Source organism: Dipodomys ordii, unplaced genomic scaffold (genome assembly GCF_000151885.1).
Source record: "Dipodomys ordii isolate 6190 unplaced genomic scaffold, Dord_2.0 Scaffold13, whole genome shotgun sequence".
NCBI lineage: Eukaryota > Metazoa > Chordata > Mammalia > Rodentia > Heteromyidae > Dipodomys > Dipodomys ordii.
In genome coordinates this window covers 7,447,151-7,472,121 of record NW_012267229.1, presented here as the reverse complement: position 1 = coordinate 7,472,121, position 24,971 = coordinate 7,447,151, and the positions used below count along the sequence as shown (strand labels likewise).

At 38.0% G+C, this 24,971-nt stretch overlaps 1 protein-coding gene and 1 long non-coding RNA gene across 4 annotated transcripts in view; one reads left to right on the top strand and one right to left on the bottom strand.

Annotated features, from left to right (window-relative positions):
- The window catches only part of Tmx4 (thioredoxin-related transmembrane protein 4), a 42,965-nt gene extending 40,702 nt beyond the window's left edge, over positions 1–2,263 (bottom strand). Inside the window, exon 1 of the mRNA XM_013010919.1 lies at positions 1,936–2,263. Within this exon, the coding sequence (XP_012866373.1) occupies positions 1,936–2,105 (170 nt within the window). The 5' untranslated portion in view covers positions 2,106–2,263. The remainder of the gene's footprint in view (positions 1–1,935) is intronic.
- Positions 2,264–2,597: 334 nt separating this feature from the next.
- LOC105981592 overlaps positions 2,598–24,971 on the top strand; it is a 45,946-nt gene continuing 23,572 nt past the window's right edge. For 2 of the 3 annotated variants that reach the window (XR_001174825.1, XR_001174824.1), the window contains exons 1-2: positions 2,598–2,801; positions 3,127–3,166. This is a non-coding gene — a long non-coding RNA (uncharacterized LOC105981592). Of the gene's footprint in view, positions 2,802–3,126; positions 3,167–8,555; positions 8,765–24,971 lie in introns of those variants that run through there. The other variant, XR_001174826.1, reaches the window with a different exon arrangement.

Here is a 24,971-nt window from a genome sequence, read left to right as displayed (position 1 = left end):
TTTATTTGCTTTTTTGTGCCAGTTTGGGAACTTGAACTATGGGTCTAGGTGCTGCTGATCCTGAACTTTTCTGTTTAAGGCCAATGCTCTACCATTTGAGCCAGAGTTCCACTTTCAGCTTGGTTCTAACCATGATCCTTAGATCTCAGCCTCCTGAGTCACTAGGATTACAGGCATGTGCCACTAGCACCAGGATTACAATTCTTTCATTAAAAGAAAGAGAGAATTTCAAAGGGAACCATAAAGGAATTGACATCATTAAATTTAAGGAAGACTTTCTGCTTTGACTGTCATTACATCTAGAAATACAACATTGTATAGGGATTACAAAAAAAAAAGAACTTCCTGAAGAATTGGCTAAGAAAATGTGTAATTTCTCTAAAGTTTCTATACTTACTAAAAACATGGCAGTCCTAACATAAAAGTTTCATTTAAATGGTTCTCTTAAGTGAAATACAGTCTCCTCACTTCCATCCAGGGTGGCTAACTTAGTAAGTTACTCCTGTTTCTAGCTCTCCTTAGCAACTTCACTGTTTTATTTTGATCACAAAGCATTTTATTTTGGTATCATAATTTGTTCTTCTTTATAAACAAATGCTAAATGAGTACTTGAAAGGATGCTGCATGTTCTGTTCTTTGAGAGATGTAATTTGCTTAATGACATGACTTTGGGTCTTTATCTCATGTGGAGATTTTCACTTCATAGGCATTTGCTTGCAATCTAAAATGAAATTTGGTCTCAAATTTGGTCTCAGGTAAATATAAATCCAACTTTGAGTGGGCCTATGACCTCAACCTAAAACTATCAAATAGTAATAATGGCTTACCTATATTCCCTGAAATGACAGGCTGCAGAGATAGGGCCTCAGCACACATTTCTCTAGTTTTCTCCATTTTTCCCTACATGCCCACATCAACTCCAGATCCTTTCAAACAATCATTCTGTACTACTAAGTTACTGTACTACTGAGCTCCAATCAGCAAATCCTTTGCCTTCTTCCAACTCAGAAATGTAGTTTCCTATCTTCTGCATGCTAAAGGCACTCTCCACTTAACCTAACTTTTAGTGTTCACAAGGGGAAATTTGTTAAGGGGACCTCTTCTTTCTAACAGCACAATTAGATTACCATCTCGGCCCCGAAGTGCTACCTCTACCAGTTAGGACAAATATCAACCTTGATTTTTAATCTTGTCTGAAAACTTGGGCAGCCAGTGTTTGTTTTCTTTTGCACAATGACACCCCAAGGTCTTCCACAAGAAGACTTAGGATACTTCTTACCAAACTGACCAGCCTTCCCTGCCCTGCCGTGAGTTAATTCTACACATCCCTTACCTACTCACACTGGATATGCCATTGTCCTGTCTCCTGCAGGTGCTGGCCTCAAAACGCACACCATGGGCTGGGAGCACGCGGGTGGGTCACGCCGGTAACCCTAGCTACGCAGGAGGCTGAAAACTGAGGACCATGGTTCGAGGTCAGCCAGGGCAAGAAAGGGTCCGCGGGAGTCTTATTTCCAATTAACCCCTGGAAATGGCGCTGTGGTGGTGAAGCTCTGATCAAGATTAATAATTGATCATAGTCGTAACGCCGAGTTCAAATCCCAAGACCAGCACACGTATACACACAGAACACACGCTTCTCTGACACGGCCTCCCCTAGTAACCGCCCCCACTCAGTCCCTAACACACTTCCCCGAAGCTCCAGCCAGCGAGGGGTGAGGGCGGCCGGGGATGCTCCGCGCCCCGGGCTGTCACCGCGGAGGGGCGTGCGCGCATGCGCAGCCGCAGGTCCCCAGCCCCGCGCTGCGGGTCGCGGGCCCGGGCTGGTCCCCCGCCGCCCGAGGTCGGTCGGGCCGGCCGGGACGGGGTGGCAAGTGGCCGGCCCGAGCTCGGGAGGCCCAGGGTGGCTTGGCGGGGACTGACGGACACACTCACAATTTCAGCATCCACTCGCCCTCCATCACCAGCGTCCAGTTGGAGGCGGTCATGGGCTGGACCCGGCTCTGCTCCGCCGGCAACGCGGCCTGCTCCTGGCCCTGGGTCGCCGCCGAAAGCCAGACAGCCAGGATCGCCATCGCCGCCAGGCCGCGGCGCCCGCCCGCCATGTTGGGTGCGGAACGGGCGGGAGGGTCCCCTCAGATGGGGAGGGGAAGGGGAAAAAGAGCGGCGTGGGGCTTCCCTCGCCGGCCCGAGCCACTGGGCTGCTGAAGACCGTGGTGAGAGGACGCGAGCTGCCCCGCCTCCCGCAGGCCGCGCTGACAGCCTCCGCCGACCACGCGGGCCACCGGCACCGCCTCTTATGCGCTTACACTCGCCGAGGCCACGCCCCTTCCCCCTCAGGCTCCGCCTCTTCTGTGCCTGGTCGCCGAGGCCACGCCCCGTCCCCCCGCCGGCACCGCCTCTTAAGCGCTAGTTCTCACCCAGGCCACGCCCCCAACCATCCCCCCCCTACCCCCACCCTCCCCACCCCCGCTGGCACTGCCTCTTAAGCGCCAGTGCTCGCCCAGGCCACGCCTCTAACCTCCCCCCCCTCCCTTACGCAATGAGGCCTGGGGCGTCGGTTGCCACGGCAACGGCCGCCCTTTCTCCTTGACGGCAGCGTTGAAAATAAACTGATGATCCACTGTGGAAGTTTAGAGCCCAGCCTTCTCTCCCTGTCCTCCACCTCCCCGGGAAAGGGAGGATTGGGCGTCTGGCAGTTTCTCCCACAAGAGTTCATCTTCGCCTTCCACGGTTGCAGGGAGCGATGGACGGTATGGAGTGAACTTAGGGTTGGTTGGATGTAAAGCCGAGGGAGAAAGGTGATCTTCTTGCTCCGAGGGGCAGTTAGTGCTCTCTGGCTGCGTACCTCTGACTGCTGCTGCTGCTGCTGCTGCTGCTCCGGAAACTAGACTGTGCACTAGACTGTGCACTTCCTGCTGCCATTGCTTCTGCAACTAGAGTTTTTGCAAAACCACGTTTAATGGTGGAGTAACTTTCAAAACCTAAGTATCACCAGGTTAAAAGCAATGAGTCCACTAACAAGCATATCGTTCGTTGCAGTAAAATGCACGTACGTTTCTCTCCTACAGTTTCTTTAGGTCTGAAAGGAAAACAGCTTTCACTAATTTCCTCATTGCTTTTCAGATACACCCTGGATGAATCTGTACCTTGGGTGCCAGGCACCGTGAGTATGTTTAAAGTGCATTATAGTTAGATAGTCATGTGCGTTATAAACATTTACCAGGGGTGCAAAGCAAAAATCTCAGTGGTTGGATACTACATCTAGAAAAAGTTGTTTCTGTCCTGGACTTCCAATATATCTTGCTCTGCACTCTTGAGTACTTCAGGTCACAGACCATCCATCTCCAATAGGGGCAATAGGAAAAAAATAATTTTGTACATAGAGATCTGGTGTGGATTAGATGTTAATTAGCCTTAGATAAAACCTATGTGGGTCCAGTCAGCTCGTATCAAAACACTTGAGTTTACAAATTATTATCGATTCGGCACATGTCTGAAAGTAATATTACTAAAACTCTTTGTCTTGATGTGTACCTCAATGCTGCAAAGTCAGTAGAGAAACATCTTATTGTGCTTATTTTTTAAAGAAATAGATAGGAAATCTATCATTCTTTCCAGTGTATTTTTTAACTAGGATATGTGATTTTTTTAAGAAGTTAAGCAGTGCACTTAATTATTACAGTTAATTTTCTTGAGCTCAATCAAGATGTCCTAATGTTCTAAAATTTTTATTGGTTAAAGATAGCAAAATATTTGTGATGAGGTAATGTGATGCTTAAAATTTGCTTTAAACTATCCCAGAAATAAAATGTGAGGAGTAGCAGATACATGAAATAAGAGTGATACCCAGATAGTCAGTATTGAAGGTAGATTCATTTTGCTCTGTTATCAATGTTTTTGGGCTGAGGGATGTTTACAAATGAGACATGATAAAACATCAGGATCACAAAAGAAATTTGTGACAGCACTTTATATCGCTAACATAAATTTTATGTTCAAGGACTGCTTTTCTTGTCCTTCAGATGGAGGAGAACAGGAAAGGCTGGTAAGGAATAACACAGTACAAATATAAGGGAGGGCTTTGCCATGATGAGGCGAGATCAGTTGCTATAAACCAAGATGGCATCTCAGCCCACATACTCCCTACCCAATGTGATTTCAGGAACGAAAACTACTGTACATCCTGATTCAGCTTAAATATAGGTGATTGTAGAAACTGCTCCAAATGGATAGTTATAGGCATAATGACCACTATGGCTCAGAAAACATTATTATTTAGAAATAACAATACTCTATAATGCTTCCAAGGCTCCCTGTTTTCCCTAAGGTTATCTGGGTACGCCAGTGGCTCAAGCCTGTAATCCTAGCTACTCAGGAGGCTGAGATATGAGGATCAAAGCCAGCCTGGGCAGGAACGTCCATAAGACTATTATCTTCAGTTAGCCACCAAAAAAAAAAAAGGAAGGTGCTGTGGCTCAAAGTGATAGAGTGCTAAAAGTTCAGGGACAGCACCCAGTCCCTAATAAGTTCATGCTCCACAACCTGCCCCCTAAAGCAAAATGAAACAAAACAAAACAAAAAGCACTTAACAGCATAGTCAATATCATTTACAGTCTAGCTTTAGTTTTGCTCACCATATATTTCACCCTTTCCAGAAGGCCTTGTGCCCTAGAAACACAAAGCTATTTCTCCCTCCCCTAAGAACTTAGAATACATTTATGCCTCCTTGCCTCTTCATTTGGCTTCATTCTCTTCCTCACCAGTTGTTTAGTGAATTGTGATTGAGCTACTTTCTAGTAGTTCACCTTGTACTCTCAGTAGCCCACACAAAAGAGACTCTGTCTCATCTCAACTCCAGTAGTTCTTCTGTATAACAAAACCACAGCACGCTCATGTTTAACAGGATTTCACTCAGTTGTCACTCTCTCTCCTCACTTCTCCAATTCCTACTTGGAACCTTCAGGGTTAAAGACTTTGTGTTTCCTGCCTAGATTATTTACCCCATTACAGTACTTGAGGTAGGCACTTTCTTTAATGGTCCCTAATATCTCAACTTCTGATATTCAGGCCCTGGTAGGATTCTCTCCTCTGGAATGTAGTTGAGCCCAAAGACTCATTTCCAACCAATGGAATACATAAAGGTGATGGCCTAATCTTTCCATAACAAGATTCCATAACCTAGGATTTCCACCATGCTGGAATTCTTGCTTGCTCATTTTGAGACAATATGGAGAACTCTAAGCAACAAGGAAGAGCGAGCGACCTTGAGCCAACATCTCCTGAAGAACAGAGGCCTTCATCTACCAGCCTGCCAAGAACTAAATCTCAGAAACAACCATTTGAGTAACCTAATAGCACTGCTCAGATCCTGAGTCCAATGAGTCACCTGGAGCCATGAGCTACAGCTTAGCTGGGGCCTTTACCCACAGAGACTATGACAAATCAGTGGTATTGTTTTAAGCCACCAAGATATGGAGTCATTTGTTAAACACATCACTTGTGTATTCAAAGTATAGTTTTATGGTTTTAAGAAAATTGCTACCCGCTACTGGGACAGAAGAGTTTTGGTCTCCAGTATACTTTGCAATGCTGAGACTGTGGGGAAGGTATGGTTACACAAGACACAGGAATCTCCGCAGGAAAAGGAATTATGTTAGACTTTGAAGATGTGACATCATAGCAAGAGACAGGGAAAGAATGTGAGGGATGCATATCCATTATCCATATCTGACTCCCTCTCTCCCTCTACCTCTCTCTCCCTCTATCTCCTAGCCCACTAAGCAATAGACTTCTTTCAAGTGAGGCACACCTGTATGACTAGTGTTGGACTACAAGCAGAGGGAGGTGTATGTATTACTTCCAGACTGAAGCACTTAATCACTAGTGCCAAAATGTTAACATTGCTCCCTTCTGCTGTGAAAATTTTAGGCAAAAGTTCCTGATCTGAGACTTTATCAAACTAGAGAAACCTGGAATTGCTCCAGCTGCCTTATGAAGAATAGGTGCCCTAGATGGCGCCCCAGATTCTCATCAGCAGTAAATAAAAGCACTTGGGCAGAGGATATAAATTGTTATTATGAAAGTCTAAGCAAATTAGCTATTGCTGCCTAACCAACCACCCCACAATTTAACTCTTGTGGTTCTGGGATTGGTGGGCTAAGCTAAGCTTTTACTTAAAAAACAAAAATGTGGTCTTTTGTAAAGTGGTTGATGCTTAGAGGCTGGGCAAGAGTTGGTTGGTTTGTAAACCACATCTAGCATGATTACTGTTAGCCAGAGCAGCTGGGGACTGATTAGATATTTATTTCATTCTTTGGTCTTTTCATGTGGCCAGCATGCCAATATCAGAACTGTCTGAGTTACTTTCTCTACCACAAGAGTTCCTATTGGCCTGAGTAGAAGATGCACTACAGTTTTAAGATTATTCTTGAAAGTCTTAATTCAGAAGTGTGAGAATGTCACATGGACCACATTCTAATTTCCAAACTAAACACTAAACACTACACTACACTAATGAGGAGAGGTAGTAAACTTTATTCTTCAACAAAAAGTAGGAAAATAGGTACAGGCTCACAATTGTAACTGTAGCTATACTCAAGGCTCAGATGGACAGGATCATGGTTCAGTTTGGCCAGGAAAAAGTTTCTAAGACACCCTCTTTTTTGGGGGGAGGGGGGTCCAGTCGTGGGGCCTGAACTCTGGGCCTGGGCACTGCCCCTCAGCTCTTCAACTCAAGGCTAGCACTCTCCAACTTCAGCCACAGCACCACTTCTGGCTTTCTTTTCTTTTTGCTTATGTGGTGCTGAGGAATCAAACCCAGGGCCTCATTCATGCAAGGCAAGCGTTCTACTACTGAGCCACTTTCCCAGCCCCTAAGACACCCTCTTGACCAATAAAACGCTGAGCATGGTGGTGTGAGCATGTAATTTGAACTATGTAGAATGCATAAACAAGAGTATTGGGGCCCAGGTGACCCTGTGCATAAAGGTGAAATACTGAAAACTAATGAAAACTAAAAGGGCTGGGAATATGGCTTAAATGATAAAGCAGTTTAGAAATATGAGGTCCTGGGTTCAAACCCCAATACCACACAAAAGGCAGAAAAATATATCTTAGTCTATCAAAAAATGATGGCCCATTGCAACAATGATTTCCACAAGACAGTATATTGGAAATGAACTTTACAACTTTGGGTGGGAAGAGTGGGGAAGGAGTGAAGGAGGTGGACGATAGAAGGGATAATGGTACAACCACAAGGGAAGGGGTAATAATGCTTGACGAGAAATGTACTCATTGCCTTACTCATGTACAGCATCTTTACAATAAAATAAAATTAAAAAAAAACAAAAAGACAAATGAAAATATAGGATTGTCACTGATTCATAATCTAGCTGATTTTAACTCAGCCACTATCTTCCTTTGATGACATACTCATCATTAGTATTTGAGGGATTAGTAAGATAATATTTCTTCAGAGCAAGATGGGAATTCTCTCTGTCGCTTTACCTATTGTGTGTAGACCTTGTGAGTTTGTTCTTTGGGAAAAAGACTGTGGAGAGAATGATTTTCAAGCCATTGGACAGCCAAATGGTTTAACCTCATGGTATTTACACACTCAGAGGATTTCACAGAACTTCTGTTAAACTTGTTAAAAATGATTCAAAGACCATGGTAAACTGTGTGTTTGTGGCTCACACCTGTAATCTTAGCTACTCAGGAGGCTCAGATCTAACCTTTGTGGTTCAAAGCCAGACTAGCATGGAAAGTCCATGAGACTCTTATCTCCAATTAATGAGCAGAAAACTGCAAGTGACATTGTGGCTCAAAATGGTAGAGAAAATGCTCAGGGACAGTTCCAGGCCCCAAAGTCAAGCCCTACAACCAACAATGACAGCAACAACAAAATTACATGGTAAGATTTATATAAATCAACATATTAGCAAAATTACTACCTTGTTTTAAATTCAGAATGCTTTTTATTCTTAAACAATGGTTATAAGAAAACAATTTTTAAAAGAGATAAAACTTGATAGTCTAATGGTGGAAACTTATACATAGATTACTATCAAGAAATAAGATTGTATTCAAATTACCTAAGCCAGTATAATGACAGGGTACAGAAACAATGTTTATCCTGTTGGGAATGGTGAAACATTTATGGAAATATTAAATAATCTAAGTAATGGTGTAAAATTAGTCTATAAAGTAATAATAGTACAGGAATTTAATTACACAAACAGATTTGCTAAATGCCTTACAGGAACAAGAGATAGGATGGAGAATTTAAATAGGACACAGTAAATGTGTCCTAGAAGAGATTGTAGCAAGAACTGGAAAGGATGAAAATAAGCTCAAATGAATCCAGATTAGAAGCAAATCCAGAATTGATAAGTGTCTGAGAAAGAACCCTGGGGCCATGCGATAGTGAAGAAAATGAACTAACATTTTCCAGATCTAATAAGTGAGCTCAGGAAGTGAGCCACATAGATCAATTCTCTTGCTATGCATCAGTAGGATTTGAGGTGTTTTCCTTTGTTTGTTTGGTTTTTTAGATAAAGTATCCCAGACCAGCCAATTTGTAATCGTGCTTCTGGAACCGAAGTGATGGTGCAAAACTGATTTAAGATGTAATATAGACAAAAAATCTCACCAGATAATAAAGATTTGTGGACACCTGCAAGTCATTGGGGAAAATGTAGAGGACTTTAGTTAGCTTACATGTTCATTCTCCCAAGTTAATCTATAAATCTAATGCAATCCAACCAAAGTATTTATTGGGTTTCTAAGAATGTGTCTTTAAAGGCATAAGACTAGCTAATAGGAGGTTTCAAAAGAAGCATTTACATAGGTCTTAGGTATTAAAATTCTACTATGAAGTTACAGTAAACAGAGAAGTCTTAGGTAATCTACTATAATATCATAGTAAACAGAGATGCTGGCATAAGAGGCTACAAATAGATAAGTGGATCACCATGAATACCTCAAATCTATATATAAATGATTATATATGTTAGTTTATATATATATATATATGTATGATCATCTGTGTATATGTTAAAGATAGTGTATTTGTCAGGGTACTACAAACAATCCTAAATTGCAGACACCTCACACATAAAATTTAATCCTCTGTCTTGAAAAATTTATCTTGGATCTAAGAGTCCCTGGGGAAGCTGTACACTAAGCTGATTCTACATAATATACACTATTTCAAGCTTATGGCTCTGCTCTTTCAAGCTAAAACCCCTATATTCATAGGAGGGAAAAAATCACAGGAAGGTTTTTTTAATGTCCTTAATTAAAAAATAACACAAACCAGCTCAGCTCATGATCTTTTAGTCAGAATGAATCAAAGGTCCTGCTTTACTGAAAGGTGTCACTTTCATGATAACTGTTCATCCACAAAATATGGCCAAAGTGGTGGGTAGTTGGATTAATGCACATTAGTATTAAGACAATTACTTCCTCATCAGAAAAATACATATACATATACATACAGATTCATAATTTAAAATATTTCTAGGAATTACTACTTCTAGGACTCCTAGATCCACTAATGACATAAGTTAAAATGTTGTTATATAGTTTTTTGGAGAAGAAAATTCTATTCCAGTAGGTAAATTTTCCTTAATAGTGTATGATAGATTAAAGTAGTAAATTTAGGTGATTGGGGATTGAGAGAGATGGAGGTGAATTATGACAGGGGTGATACTGATCACCCCTCTACTCATGAAATGACAGGTTTAATTGAAATTCCTTTGTACACTACTTAAGGAAAGTTTTTAAGCATTAAAAACAAAATCTTCCACTCAATGAAAACAAATTAAGCGAAGCTAAAATGAGTGAAATAGGGCAAAATAAACCACACAATGTTTTCATAACTTTGATCTTCACGAAGATTTTTTGATATGCAAATAAAATTTATTTTTCTCTATTAGTATGATGAAGTTTCCTTGGCACATAACTTCACCCTAAACATAAAATGATAAGAAATTTTCACATTTTAATAATCTTACTAAAATAATTTTCTTTGTTCTATATTCTTCTTATCAAATATTTGATTTCTTTTTTATTAAGTTTTTATTGTGAAAATACTGTACAGAGGGGGTTACAGTTACATGAGCAAGGTAAGGAGTACATTTCTTATCAAGCATTGTTGCCTCCTCCTTTGTTTTTCCACTACCATCCCTTCCCTCCCACCTCCTCAACTACACTCCCCCCACCTCCGCCTGAATTCTTTTCAACATAGCATCTTGTACATCAGTCATCTGTAGTGGCACATATCTGTGGTCCAAGCTTCTTGGGAGGTAGTAGTCAGAATCATGATTTCAAAATAGCCCTGTGGAAAAACAAATGTGAGACTTTATCTGAAAGACAACAAAAAAAAAAAAAAAGCGGGGTCAGGGGAGTAGCATGGCTTTAGTGGCAAGAATTGACCTTACAAATTTCATTTTGGAAATATTTCTAGATATTTGAGCCATATCTTAACATATTTAAATCATGTTTCCATCTTAATAATTACATGGTTTCCACCATGTAATAAACTTAATTTGATATCTCCTCTTTATCATCCTGTTTTTTCTTGTTTTGTATGAAGTTTTGAAATCATACACACAGATAATCTTCTAAGTATTATACATAATAAACCAATAATTCAACATCTTGGATTTTACGTGATGAAATATTTTGAGATAGTTGCTAGGCAGTGATATCTATGTTCTTGACAGAAGCTGAGAAAACAGTTAAGATAAATTCTACAAAAGAAAACATAACTAGGAAGTGGTGCTGTGGCTCAAGCGGTAAAATGCTCGCTTTGAGCTGAAGAGCGCAGGGATAGTGCCCAAGCCCAAGGATCAAGCCCCACAACCGACCAAAATAACCAAAAACCCACAATCATAAAATAAAAGTCCATATTTCATACAAGTCAGCGGTGCAATTTATTACAAAAGCATATACACAGAACTTTAAAGCTTTAAATATAGTAAGATAGTCTATATAACTGTATTTACCCCAAGTACATATGTTGTGCTGATAAACATTTATCAACTCACATTCCTGTGGCCAAATTTCCCTCACACTGAATTTGCCATCTATAATCTAAGTACTACCACTTTGTTTAATATCGGACTTGCAAGTTAGTATACACTGGCTAACAAAATTTTTGACATTTATCAATTGGTGTAAATTTTCTCCAGAAAACCACCAAAACCCAATAATAGTACTACCACTCAACAAAATGCTTTCTCACAATTTATTCTAAGTACTAATACAAAACTAATATATGTGTGTGTATGAATACAGTTATGTGCATTGCATTTTTAGAAACTTAAAAGACAATTTTTGATTCAATTTATACTTTTAGCCACCTATTAAATACTTTTAAAAATGATTGAGCATGTATGATTTCACTTTTTGTATTTTTTTACATCATTTTACATTTTACTTGTACATCATGTTAAGCAAGTGTTCTACCTGCTAAAGCAAGTGTTCTACCACTAACCCACAATTCCAGCCCCAATTTTACTTTAAATTATTATTTAAAATATAACTATTAAATGCCCACATTGTTGAGTTTCATATATATACATATATATGTATATATTGAGTTATTGCTTCTGACTGGTGCTGAACACACACACACACACACACACATACACACGCATATACATGCACACACACAATGAGTTTTTGTTGTTTGTTTTTGTAGGATATTGGGCTTGAACTCAGGGCCTGGACATTGTTCCTGAACTTTTCTGCTCAAGGCTAGCACTCTACTATTTTGGACCATAGCTCCACTTCCAGTTTTCTGGAGGTTAATTATCATTAAGAAGTCTCATGGACTTTCTTGCCTGGGCTGTCTTTGAACTATGAGCCTCAGATCTTGGCTTCCTGAGTATCTAGGATTTTGGGTGTGAGCCACAAATGCCTGGTATCCTTTGATTTTTTTTTTTTTAATGACTCTACTTAGTACAGGTGGTTGAGCCATGGGAATGATTTTCTTTCCTTTAGGACTGAATGATGCTGTTTCTATGTTCATGACAGATTTACAGAACTTCTTAAAACTTTAGTAGATCAAAAACATGAATTGACATAAAAAGCAACATATGCTTGAAAACATCTGTACTGTTATCAAGTTGTCAGCTTCTTCCTACTTAAAAACCAATAAAAAATAATTCTAGTGACCTCTTAAAATAATCTGGCCTTCTACATTAAAGGATATCATTCTGGGCTGGGAAGGTGGCTCAGTGGAAGAGCACTTGCCTTGCATGCGTGAGGCCCTGGGTTCAATTCCTCAGCACCACATAAGGTAGAGCGCTAGCCTTGAGCTGAAGAGCTGAGGGACAGTGCCCAGGCCCAGAGTTTAGGCCCACGACCAGACCCTCCCCCACAAAAAAAGGATATTATTCTTTAAAAACTCTCCAATCAGGCCTTTTAACTTTTAGGGCTTTACACTCCTGAAAACTTTTTATATGGTTTAAGTAGTGATTAATTTTTATATGGTCTTATTCATATGATCTAAGTGGTGATTAATTTTTTTTCTTGCAGGTCAGCAGTTGTCCAATAAATATTTAATAAGCTGATTTAACGCTTCCTAGTTATATGTGGTGCTACCTGGTCAGTCATACAGCATTTACACATATGTAGCTTAATTTGGACTACTTCCTCCTTATATTGACATCATATAACTTTTTAAAATATTTTTCCTATCTTTAGTTGTATAAAGGAATTGAAATTAAACAAGGCAGTTTATGAATACAATATTTCTTGAGCAATGTCACAATTTTAATTAGTATGTTTTGTAACATTTCTGATTTCTAGTAGAGAACATTGTACCTTTTTGTCTTTTTTCATGAGTTCTTGGGATATTCAGGTTTTTCTACATATATTTTAATTAAATTATTTGATTTCAGATTGAGGTTGTCAATTCTTGACCTAGATCTTAGCATCTAAGAATGGTTTTTAATTTTCATTTATTTTTCTTTTCTATTTGATAGCAAGAATATGCCCATCCAATGGGTTATCTGAAAGAGTTGTATAAGATTGATATTTTTCCATCAAAGTCTTTTAGAAATGAGTCTGAAAAAAATCTCTACAATAGGAGGAATACTGAAAACTTGGTGTAATATCTACATACTGTCAGGACTAAATACACTAACAGAAATAACCATATAAAGCAAGCTAAACTTGTTTCTTGATTATTATTGCAGAAATGTGTCTGCAGAGATCAAATGAGACTATAAATTTGGACCTTTTAAACTTATTTTACCACTCAATATTTCTTCAGTTTTAATTTATGAGATGAAGTATATTCTGTTAACCTAAAACATATTTCACTCAAAGACACAAGCAACAGCCAGGCATGGTGGTGCATATTTGTAATCCCAGCACTTGTGAGACTGAGGCAAAAAAATCCCAAGTTCTAGGATGGTCAAGACTACATAGCAAAACCCTGTTTCAAAATTCCAGCAGCAGCAAAGATCCAAGGGGAAGAATTTATTCATTATAATGCTCTTGAAAAAATCCTGCATAAGAAAGATACATTTGAATTTAAATATTGCATGATATTTGAGTTTGTTAGTAAATGCTCCTTAGGTATTAAAGTTCAGATTTTACATTCATAATGATGCAGAGGAAATCATAAGCCACGTTGTTCTATGGAGTGAGACTATAATGCCATATTCAGAAGTAATTTCAAAACCATTTTTAATGTACTTCTCAAGTCTCATGAAAAGGACATATAAACCTCAAAGCAATTCTTGCTAAAAAGAAGGAAGAGATAAATGAAGAAAAAAAGGGAGTAATGAGGGAGGAAGGGAAAGAGAGAGAGGAATAGGGAGAGAGGAGAGAAGGTGAAAGAAAAGCTAGTTACCCAAACCATTACCTAGAGACCCATTCATTTTTTGAGGTAAATAAGTGTATTTCATTTAAACGAATTTTTCTTTTTTCTTATTTAAATATAATTTTGTTTTCTTGTTAAGTAGTTGTATAACGAGCAGGTTACAATTCCATGTCAGATTATGAATGAAATCCTCCTTGATCAATGTTACCTCTTCTATCATTCTCCCCCATTTTCCTACTCCTATCCCTACCCCTCAAGGTGCATTGAATATACATTGAATATGACTGCATTTTTTTCTCCCTTCCTCCCTCCATTCATGTGTAGAGACACATTTTTTTCCTGTGCAGTGTTCACAGGATAGTGAAACACCTTCATTTTGTATTCAGGTATACTTACTTGGTATTCTCCATGGAGCCTCGATCACAATGCATCCACCCTGGCTCTGTTAACTACAATCTATCAACTATGATCAACCAGCGAGTGTCTTCCAAGGGCCTCCCAGTGTCAATGCATATTCCTCTTTAAAAAAAATCAGAGTCCATTTACATGGAGTTCCAGATGACCTGGAAGTTAGACTAGATCATCTTTCTTTCCCTTGAGAACATAGCCCTTGCCAACAAAAGTGAGCACATCTCAACCATTTTTGACTCCTTCCTTCGAAGACCACTGAAGATCCTTGGGTAGGAAGGTGGGTAGGAACAGGATAAGATGGAGACTGTAAACAATATCTTTGGAGTACACAGTGATCTATTACTTGCCTTTAATGATTAAACAAAATGATTAGCAAATATAAAAAGTCAAATGGAGCAACCTATCATCAAAAGAACATGATTTTCTTTGGGGAGGGGGACAGGCTCACGCCTGTAATCCTATCTACTCAGGAAGCTCAGATCTGAGGATCACAGTTCAAAGCCAGCCCAGGCAGGACAGTCCATCAGACTCCAGTAAATCACTCAGAAAACCAGAAGTGGTGCTGTGGCTCAAGTGGTAGAGTACTAGCCTTGAGCTGAAGAGCTGAGAGACAACACCCAGGCCCAGAGTTCAAGCCCCACGACCTACAAAAAAAAAGAGAGAGAAAGCGAACATGATAGTTTTACACTTGTATTTTGCTCATATTCATGAGAGTGCTTTGTGCTGTATTTCAATGTTACCAGTTTAATTTTGATGATGGAATCTTTGGCATAGGGACCATATCGGAAAATAGGACTGAAATCCTTTTGCTATGAACAGTACAGGTACTTGTGTTTTGGTTTTTGGAGCCCTGCCCAAGAAAATAATTATTTTTTTCATTCCCAGAAAATATTAATGAATTTCATGAATGTATGGATGACCCTACTACTTAATTACATTCTCCTTTTCTTTTTTCTAGTACTGGAATTTGAGCTCATGATAGCTACATAGGCATTCTACCACTGAGGAATGCCTCCCCCACTGTCTTACACTGGTTATTTTTGAGAGAGGCTCTTGCTTTCTGCTCAGGCACACATGTTGACCACAATCTACCTGTGTTAGGCTTCCTGTTTTAAGCATCCTGATTTAGCTGAGATGATGGTGCAAATCTCCACACCCAGTTTCTTCCCACTGAGCTCTGGGGTATTGTAGACTGAGTTTCTTTTAGTCATTAACAAGTCCTCTTTCGATGTCCTATTACAGATGCTTGTCAATTTACTACAAGGTAAAGTTCCAATTTGAAAACATCATAAATCAAAAAATGCATTTACTGCAACTAACCTACACCATATTATAGCCTAGCAACACAGTACACCATAATATTAGTTCTTTCCCCTGTGATCAGAGCATGGCTAAGTTGGAGGCTGTCTGCATTGTATGCCTTTTGTCTTTGGAAGAAACTGGCCATTTCTCCACACAAGGTTCCCATTTTAAACTAAGATGACACAGTACCGTAAACTCATACTATTGTTCCTCCAGCAGTTATGGATCAGTTCTTAGTCCATATAGTGTTGTTTTCCAGAATGTCACATACATGGAATTGTGGTATGTAGCCATTTAAATATGACCTCTTTTACAAAACATACTACAACTGAAATTCATCCATTTTGCTGGGGAATCATCAGAAAGTTCCTCTCTATCATTGAATGTATTCTACTGCCCATCCATGTGGTCCTTAGCTTAGGGGCTTTGCATTGCTTCCAGCTTGGAGTGATTACAATGAATAAAGCTAATACACACACACACACACACACACACATTTGCATGCTGGCTTTAGTGTGAATTTAGTTTTAGTTGACTTGAAAGGGATTTCTGAACTCAAACAGAAGAGAAAGTTTAACTTTATAGGAAACTGCAAAACTCTTTCCTCTAATGACATTTTCTTTTCTATTTTTCCCAGAATTTTAATGATGTGTTATTATCTGTTTCTTGTAACAGTTTCACAAGAGATTTATTTTGGCTGATGTTCTGGAGAATAGACGTCAAGGACCCACAGTCTGTGGTGGCTTCTTGATGGCAGAATATTGGGATGACCTAGTGTATCACTCCAGAAGAGAAAGAGAGTATGCATGTGTGTGTCTTTCTGCTTTGTCTTAGGAAGCACCAAGATCAATGGGGGATACTTCACTCCATGACTCTATGACTTATCCAGTCATACATATATGTATATATACAAATATATATATATATATGTGTATACTATATATAATGTCTTTTAAGTATTTGTACAAAGGGCTTCAATTCAACATATTACAACATAATTTATGAGTACAACACATGTTAACCAATGTCATCTTTTCTATTGTTCTTCTGGCAGTAGTATGTTACATTCTAAGTACTAATTACTAAAAATTAGAGTCATTCTACATCCTTGCCCAGCACTTGGAATTGTTTTAGTAATCTAATTATTCTAGTAGATAGGTAAGTATGTATAATGGAATACTACTCAAGCATAAAAGGAAAGCTGTTCTGATAAGTGATACAACATTGGTGAACCTTAAATAAACATTGTGCTAAGTAAAATAAGCCAGACACAAAGGGACAGTTACTGGAGAATTCCAGTGTTATGAAATACCTATCACTGGTAAAATTGTAAAGACAAAAATTGTTTCTAGACCTTGGGAGAAAATGTTTAATGGGTGTAATATTTTCTGTTTGGATTTAAAAAGTGTTGACATAGACATGGGATATCAGGGATACAATTTGTTGCACTGAACTGTATATTTACAAACCTCAAATAGAGGGCTAGACATGAAGTGTGTGGTGTGGTAGATCTCTCACCTCGCCTGCATGAGGCCTTAGGCTCACTGAGATATTTCTGGAAGTAAATGAAAGAAAAGAGTCAATGAGGGACTGTTTACACTATCAAGATACAGCAAGGAATGAAAAAAGGAGTATCTGAATGACAGAGAGAGAGAGAGAGAAATGGGGGGGAGGTTGGATATTCCTGACATTGAGTTTGGGATTGTTGGCAGTTATTGCTAAATTGATTCCAAACAATGGAAATGGTGGTTTATAAATTATTCATATTTGGTAGTAGCTGAAAGAAATGGTATAAAGATAATTAAAAGTTGAGATGAGTTTAACAAAGTTAAAGCTTCTCTCCAAGTCTAATAAACTGGTGTGCATTGTATTGAAAAATATCTGCTAGAAAATAGCTTGTTCCTTAGCAATAGTTCTCTACTTGACTTTTCTTCAAATGAAAAAATAGGAGTGAACTTTGTCAGTGAACTAGCAACAGTCTAATTCAGTTTTCTTTCGATTATTGACAAAAATTTAATTAAGCGTAGAATCCAGGGACATTAATATTTTGTGTATTTACTCCAGGAAGACAGTGGGCTTTCAAAGGCTGGTTCTGAGAATCAACTTATCTATGCTGCCCTGGTGTCAGCTGTGGAAGCCGGGACTGTTGCTAAGACCCAAAATGTCTGAACTTAGACATCCAAGACAAAATGAACATCCTATGACCTGCAGTGACCATACTGTGAAAGCCTCCTAGACAAAGGTTCAAATGAGCTAATAGGTGAGAAGATCTTATAGTAGGTGCAAGGGCAATATAAATAGTATGTATTGCTGGTATTTTTGTTGTCAGTGAATCAACTTGCATCCTTAGCACAAACACGTTATAAAAGAAGTTAGGCAGTGTGAAAATGTTTGTGTGTTTATACTAGTAATTTCCTTAAGGACTAAAGGACTCTGATAAAAGTTTCTTAATCTAGTACCTAACAAACTTATCATTTGTGTATTCAGGGATTTTCATCCTCATAAGAATTAATGATTTGGATATGATCATGACTTTCTTTGGGTCCTGTCCTATACATTATAGGCTGTTAGCTACTCTACTGTGCTCTATTCACCAGATTTAAGTTCTACTCCTGACCATTAAAAATACCTCCAAAGTTTGTCAAATGTTCCCTAGAGGAGGAAAAGGGGAAAATGACCCCCAATTGCAATACCCAATTAGACATTTGCATGTTGACTCATTGATAACAGAAAGAAATAGTATTCAAGAGCAGTGTTCTCTTTGTTACCTAATAGGACTTGACCCTCCAGAGATACCAGAGGGAGAGGTGTTCACCTACTGAAAAGCAAGGTGATAACTTCAAGTCTAGAAGTAAACACCATAAGTCCTAATAGAGATGATTGGAACAAACAAATGGTGTTACCAAATGGGCTGGCCTGAAAGAGTTTCCTATGCACTAGGATCCTCTGCCCTCACTGTGGCTGCGGTTTGACTTTCCTAGCCCCATTGCACTCCACATATAGACTGACACATTACCACTTTGACAGCTACATGACTCACAATGGAAAGGATGGAATTTTCCTTATTTGGAGAAAGATGGGAAATGTTTTGGGTTTTTTTTCCCTCATGCTTCAAAGATCAACTTAGGAAAAAACTGAAAAGCTATGAAGACAAGCATAAAATATCCAGTTTATGAGCTCCCTCTTAGTTTTATGGGTAAGAATTAGTGACCTATATTTATAGATAATGTCAGAGAAATATGGAAAGGCTGTTGTTTTAATAAAAGTATAGTAACAGTTCAGAAACTGAAATTCTCCATATTGGTAAGAATAGTAAAAGCTAACATCAATGTACAATGTAACTTCAAAAAAGACATAAATAATGTTCAGCAAATATATACATATACATATTTTTATTTTTAAGTACTTTTAGATCTACAGAAACATTGTAAATTCTTGTTCATTTACTTCTGATGTCTCCATATGTAAGCTCCATTAGTGGTAACATCATATAGTTCTCAAGACAAGTATATTCCATGAATACAGTATTATAGGTTGACAAAACCCCAAAACTTGTAATATTCCAAGATCTGAAATTCTTGGAACCAACCCAGATGCCCCTCAGTAGATGAATGGATCAAGAAAATGTGGTATATACATATACATGTATATATATTTATACACATGTATATATATATATATATATATATTGGATATATATTGGAATTCTATGTCTCCATCAGAAAGAATGACATCACCCCATTTGTTAGGAAATGGAAAGACGGAAAAATTCTATTAAGTGAAGTAAGCCAGGCTCAAAGAAAGATAGGTCCTATGGTTTCCCTTATTTGCAATAACTAGTATATGTCTGGGACAAGCAGAAAAGGTCAAAAGCTATGTACATATGACCAGATAAGATGATGTTAAGCAAAATAAACCCCAAGATAGGGACACAAGTGTTTTTTTTCTTTCTTTCTTTCTATTGTTCCTAACGTATTTATTATGTACCATGTGATTTTTTTTTGTTTCTTTGTATGTTCCTCCCCCACGGCATAACCTCTGTTTTCACTGTATTTGATGTGGGTGCCCTGCATCTTGTATATACACTTTTCTAGCTTGGAGAAAGGAAGGGAATAAACAAGATGCGTAAATAGGGATACAGTTTGACCCATTGTAAAAATGAAATGTACAAGACGCTATGTTGCAAAATGAACTTTACAATTTAGGTGGGGAGGTGGGAGGGAGAGGGAGGAGTGGAGTTGTGGAGGTGGGAGGGAAGGGAGGGTAGGGGAAAAACAAAGGAGGAGGCAAAAATGCTTGATAGGAAATGTACTCATGACCTTGCTCATGTAACTGTAAACCTTCTTACAGTATTTTTACAATAAAAAACCATATTTAAAAAAAATTATTTGACTATTGACTCAACTCTACAAGTAGAAAATTCCACACCTGACCTCAAATGTTGGATTGTAGATATAACATTCAGGCATTAAATTACCTTTAGGCTATTTTATGAAATATATGTATATATATATATATATATATATATCATCAAGTAGTAAAGTGCCTGCCAATCAAGCCTGAGGCCCTAGATTCAATTTATAATACTTCATTTTTTGTGTGGGTGAGACAGAATATGTTTAGTTATTTAGTATTTTGATTTAAGTCCCATTTCCAGGATTTTTCATTATGTACATGCAATTATTAAAGAAGCTTAAGTCCAAAATTACAGTGGCCACAAGCATTGAGGTAAATGTTTTAGAATTTTTCTGAATGGATTTGAAGTCTACCAGTTTTTCTACTAGTGTTTGTTTTTCTTTCCCATGATCCATTCCAAGATTCTGTATTTCATTTAGTTACCATGCATATTTGGTCTTCCCTGATGTATGATAGATCTTTGTTTTTCTTTTTTCTTTTCTGTGACAGCAAGCAGGTTGGATACCCCTTAATTTGGGTTGATGTGATGTTTTCTCAGGATTACATTGAGGTTGTGAATTTTTAGCACTTATACCATAAAGATGATGCTATGCCCTCCTGAGGGCATTGATTGGAAGATCCTATGATCCATGCTGAAGGTGGCACCTGTTAAATTTCAGCAGTGTGAGTTTACTAGGCTTCCTTTAGTATGTAATTAATATCTGTGGGCAGAGAATTTAAGACTACATACATATTCTGTTCCTCAATCATTTGCCCATGAAGGTGAGTACTTATTAGAGCATCTTCCTACAATGAAGGTACCCTAGTGTTTATTAATTAGAATCTTCGGAGGTAGAGGCTCCTTTTTTCCTACATTTATTTATTTAGCAAACTATTTCTTCTCTTCTTCTGAACTCAGGATGTTTTTTGTTTGCTGTATTATAACCCAAGATGTCATTGTTGATTTAGTTACTCAAAGTGTCCTATTTTTGGCAAGCCTGTAGAAAGTGGTATCTCTCTTCTGGCCATATGTCCACAGCCTTTTCTGAATATTTCCTCGCTGCTTGGAACTATGAGATTCACTTTGTATTTCTTTAATGAAATTCCTTCTTTTTTATCATTTAAAATGTAGATAAGAGATTTCCATGCAGTTAGTAAAGAGAACAAGAGTTCACAAAAGCCAAATCATTATTCTAAAGGAAAAATGACTTAATCTTCATAAGGAAGATGGTGGATTTATGAAGTGAAAAATACCAATGGACCATACTAAGGAGCCAGCCAAGTGGTGGAGGCAGGGAACAGGTGAATGGGGGAGGGGAGGAATAAAAATAAAATTGAGAATAGAGTGAAAATATTAAAAACAATAAATCACAGTTACTGAGGAGGAGAAAAAAGAGGAGAAGAAGAACTGGAGTTATGTGAAGTATCACATGCCTGTAAATTCAAGGATTCAAGAAGCTTAGGCAGGATGGTGGTGAATTCGAGGCCAGCCTGGACTACATAGGGAGACAAAGTCAAAATAAAGAAAAAGACATGAATGAAAGAAAAAGCAAGAAATGAAGGAAAGAAGGAAAAAGAGACGCAATGGTGAGTAAAAGGATGGAGCCATTTACAGCTAGGTCTTTATATACAGAAAATGCTTCATGGCACTGTCTACTGTCCTATGATAACATAAAAATAGGAGAATATCAGTTTCCAATATTTTATTACTCGTGGTTTTACTGGATTTAGAATCTGTTAAATTTGCAAATAGCTTCAGTTCCTGAGATAGAATATATTTTAATCTTTTTTTTTTGCTTTTCAAAAACATATTTGATGAGAAAATAAACATTTTGTACTTGTTTGTCATGATTCCCAGGTCTGAATTAGGAATTCTGTAACTAATATATTAACTCTCCATACCGCGACCCACTGTACCACATGCTCACTAATAACCAAAGAGAGAAACACATTTTGTAGCATTTGTTTCCTAAGAAAAGGCTGTGATACACCTAAGCAGGTAGGGATATGGCTCTACTTACTGGTTCTGTTTTTTAAAACTTTTGCCAGTAGATGGTGATAGAGTTCATAATTACACCATTGAGACTTGCAGGCTAGCGAATCTTTTCAGTATTCCATTAGTCACGCATTTGATTTCTTTAACTTTTTAAATTATTCACGATTCAAATAACTACAAAGAACTGTGAATTTTAGAGAATATAAATTCTTTCTTTAGTGTGTAGTTTTTAAGCATAATCTATGAAATACATATTTATACAATACACAAAATTTGATAATATATATACAGTAACTACAAAAGTAATGCAAAAGGGAAGTGTCCAACAGCAACAAATACACCTTTTTTCTGTCTAATAAATAAAGATCAGACCCAGACCCTTGCTGAGCTTTGCCTTTGAAGCAGTTTTTGTTTACCCATCTAGTACAGAGTCCAAAAACATCAAGAACTCAGTAAATATTTAATAAATGAATGAGTGTATTCAGTTGGTTCTCTTCTTTCCTCTGTTTTTCTTGAACTAATTATTTCAAAAATATACCATTCCTTTAAAATCACAACTAGATGGCCATTGAATTGGACATTTGAAGCAGAGTATCAAATCCAATCAATCATGCTGAATCAAGTATTTGTCGCATCCTTAAAAATAATCATATTTCTCTACACTTATTTTTAAAGTTTTCTATTCATAGTAATCAAACCCTAGAGGAGAGAAAAATATATATATTCCTTAAAGTACTTGCAAATAAAATGAAGCTGAAATGAATTGTGGGATTACTAAATATGACACACAGCATCTTTCACATCTGCTGACACTTGGGACTTTCCACGTAACTTGGGGATCTCACCCAATATTACTCAGTCAGGCTAGATCCAAAGAAGCCCACTCAGTTACAGGGGAAAAATATATGAAAAGCTTCCATTAATAGCTACGTGTTTCCTGTGTTATCCTCTCCTGTTCTCCTCCCATCATTTCTGACTCAATCTGAATTTTCGAATAAACTTTAATAGGTGCCCAAATTCTTCACTCTCTGGAGACCCTTCTGTGAGCTCAGAGTACCAGTTATTAGATGCCAGCTCCCATCTCCACAGACTCCTCTCTCCAAGTCCAGCTGGCCAGGGACCATCTGAACTGATCCTTTCTCTACATGGTTCATCTGCACAGCCCAACAGCTTGATTTTGTTACTCCAGCTTTTAAGGTGGGAGCTGTTATCAGCAGTTCCTAATTCAGGAGCACTTTTTGGCATATTAGCTCATCAGTGCTAATTTAACACTTCTCCATATTAAATTCTCAATGTTTACAGAACTTATGTAAATTTAGCTTTTATGGAGACAGACTTAAAACCTTCCTTTGTGATTCTGGAATCATCTCCATTAAATCTTGGTGATTTTTTCTCATCCAGGATGAGAGAGGAACTAATCCAGACTAAATATTCATCTTTTCTTCTGAAATTAAGAGTTTTATACATGGCAGGATAAGAAAAACAGAGAGAGCTCACAAGTAGCTCAGCTATTTTGCCAAATATATGTCTCATTTCTAGAACAAAGGCATAGTTTGTAGATATTATTTAACTTAATTAGAAAAATACAGATCAAAAACTTCAAAAAAAAAAAAGAGAAGAAACACTGACCCTGGTTGAAGGAAGCGAAAGAAACTTAGATGTCTTACAGAATTCTGATTTTTATATAGTCGTGAAGTTCGCAACAACACACTGAGTTTTGCATAACTTTTTTCTTCTCAGAATTGATGGAAAACATTTGGCCATTCATTCTTGTTCAACAACATGCCTTTCTCAAAGAGCAGACATGGTTTAATTGGAAAGGAAAATTAAATTAGCTGGAATTAAGATGCAAGGATTTTGATTTGTCCATTTTAGTGGTTTCTGTTTATCTGTAACATTTCTCAGACTCCATAATGGGCTTCAGTAGACAGTTCAATTTTAGTTTGTTTTGCTTAATAAGATATCCTAGTTTGCTTTCCTTAATATAGCATATAAATTACCATTGCTATTGGGCTTTTGAAGATTCAAAAATATTTTATATTTTATTATGAACCTTAACTTGGGCTTTTGAAGATTCAAAAATATTTTATTATTTTATTATGAACCTACTACCTTAACTTGGGGTTTTTCCCATTATTTAAATAATAATTTGTTTCCATAAAAATTTAGGAGTTAGTCGGGTACCAGTGGCTCACGCCTGTAATACTAACTACTCAGGAGGCTGAAATCTGAGGATCACGGTTCAAAGTCAGTCCAGGCAGAAAAGTCTGTGAGACTCTTATCTCCAATAAACCACTAGGAAAACGGAAGTGGGGCTGTAGCTCAATAGGTAGAGCACTCGCCTGAAGAGAGGAGGGACAGCGCCCAGGCCCAGAGTTCAAGACCCACGACCAACAAAAACCAAAACCAGGGACAGCACCCAGGCCCAGAGTTCAAGACTCACTACTGACAAAAACAAAAAACAAAAATTTAGCAGTTATCAAAAGTTAACATTCCCCAAACTAACCCCATCTTACAATGTATACACAGTAACTTAAGCAATGTTGTGCAAAAAATTTGGCAGTACTGGAGTTGGAACTAACAGCATGGGTTTTGTTCAGCTTGCTTTGTGGGCAGGTACTCCACCACTTGAGCCATGCCTCTAACCCTACTCTTGTGCTCATTATTTGCAGCTGAATTTTCTTGGACTTTGTCTTGTCTGGCTTCTAACTGCAATCCTTTTAGACATCTGAGTAGTTACATATCCTGGTTTATTCAAAATTTTTGGAAGAAACTTTTTATACAATAAAACTTTTTAAAGTATTTTTATATAAATTAAATTGTATATTGCTTACAAACCAGCAATTTTGGCCCCATTGTTTTATAATATCTTGCTGAGGATACTTTTGTTTACAGGCCCCAGAGAAGCATTTATAATTATCCCAGTGTTAGGACAGAATACTAGAGTACCACAGGACTGGAAGTAAATAAGTGCAGTACGGTCATAACTAATTAGCTATACCACAGTGAAAATGAATACATCAC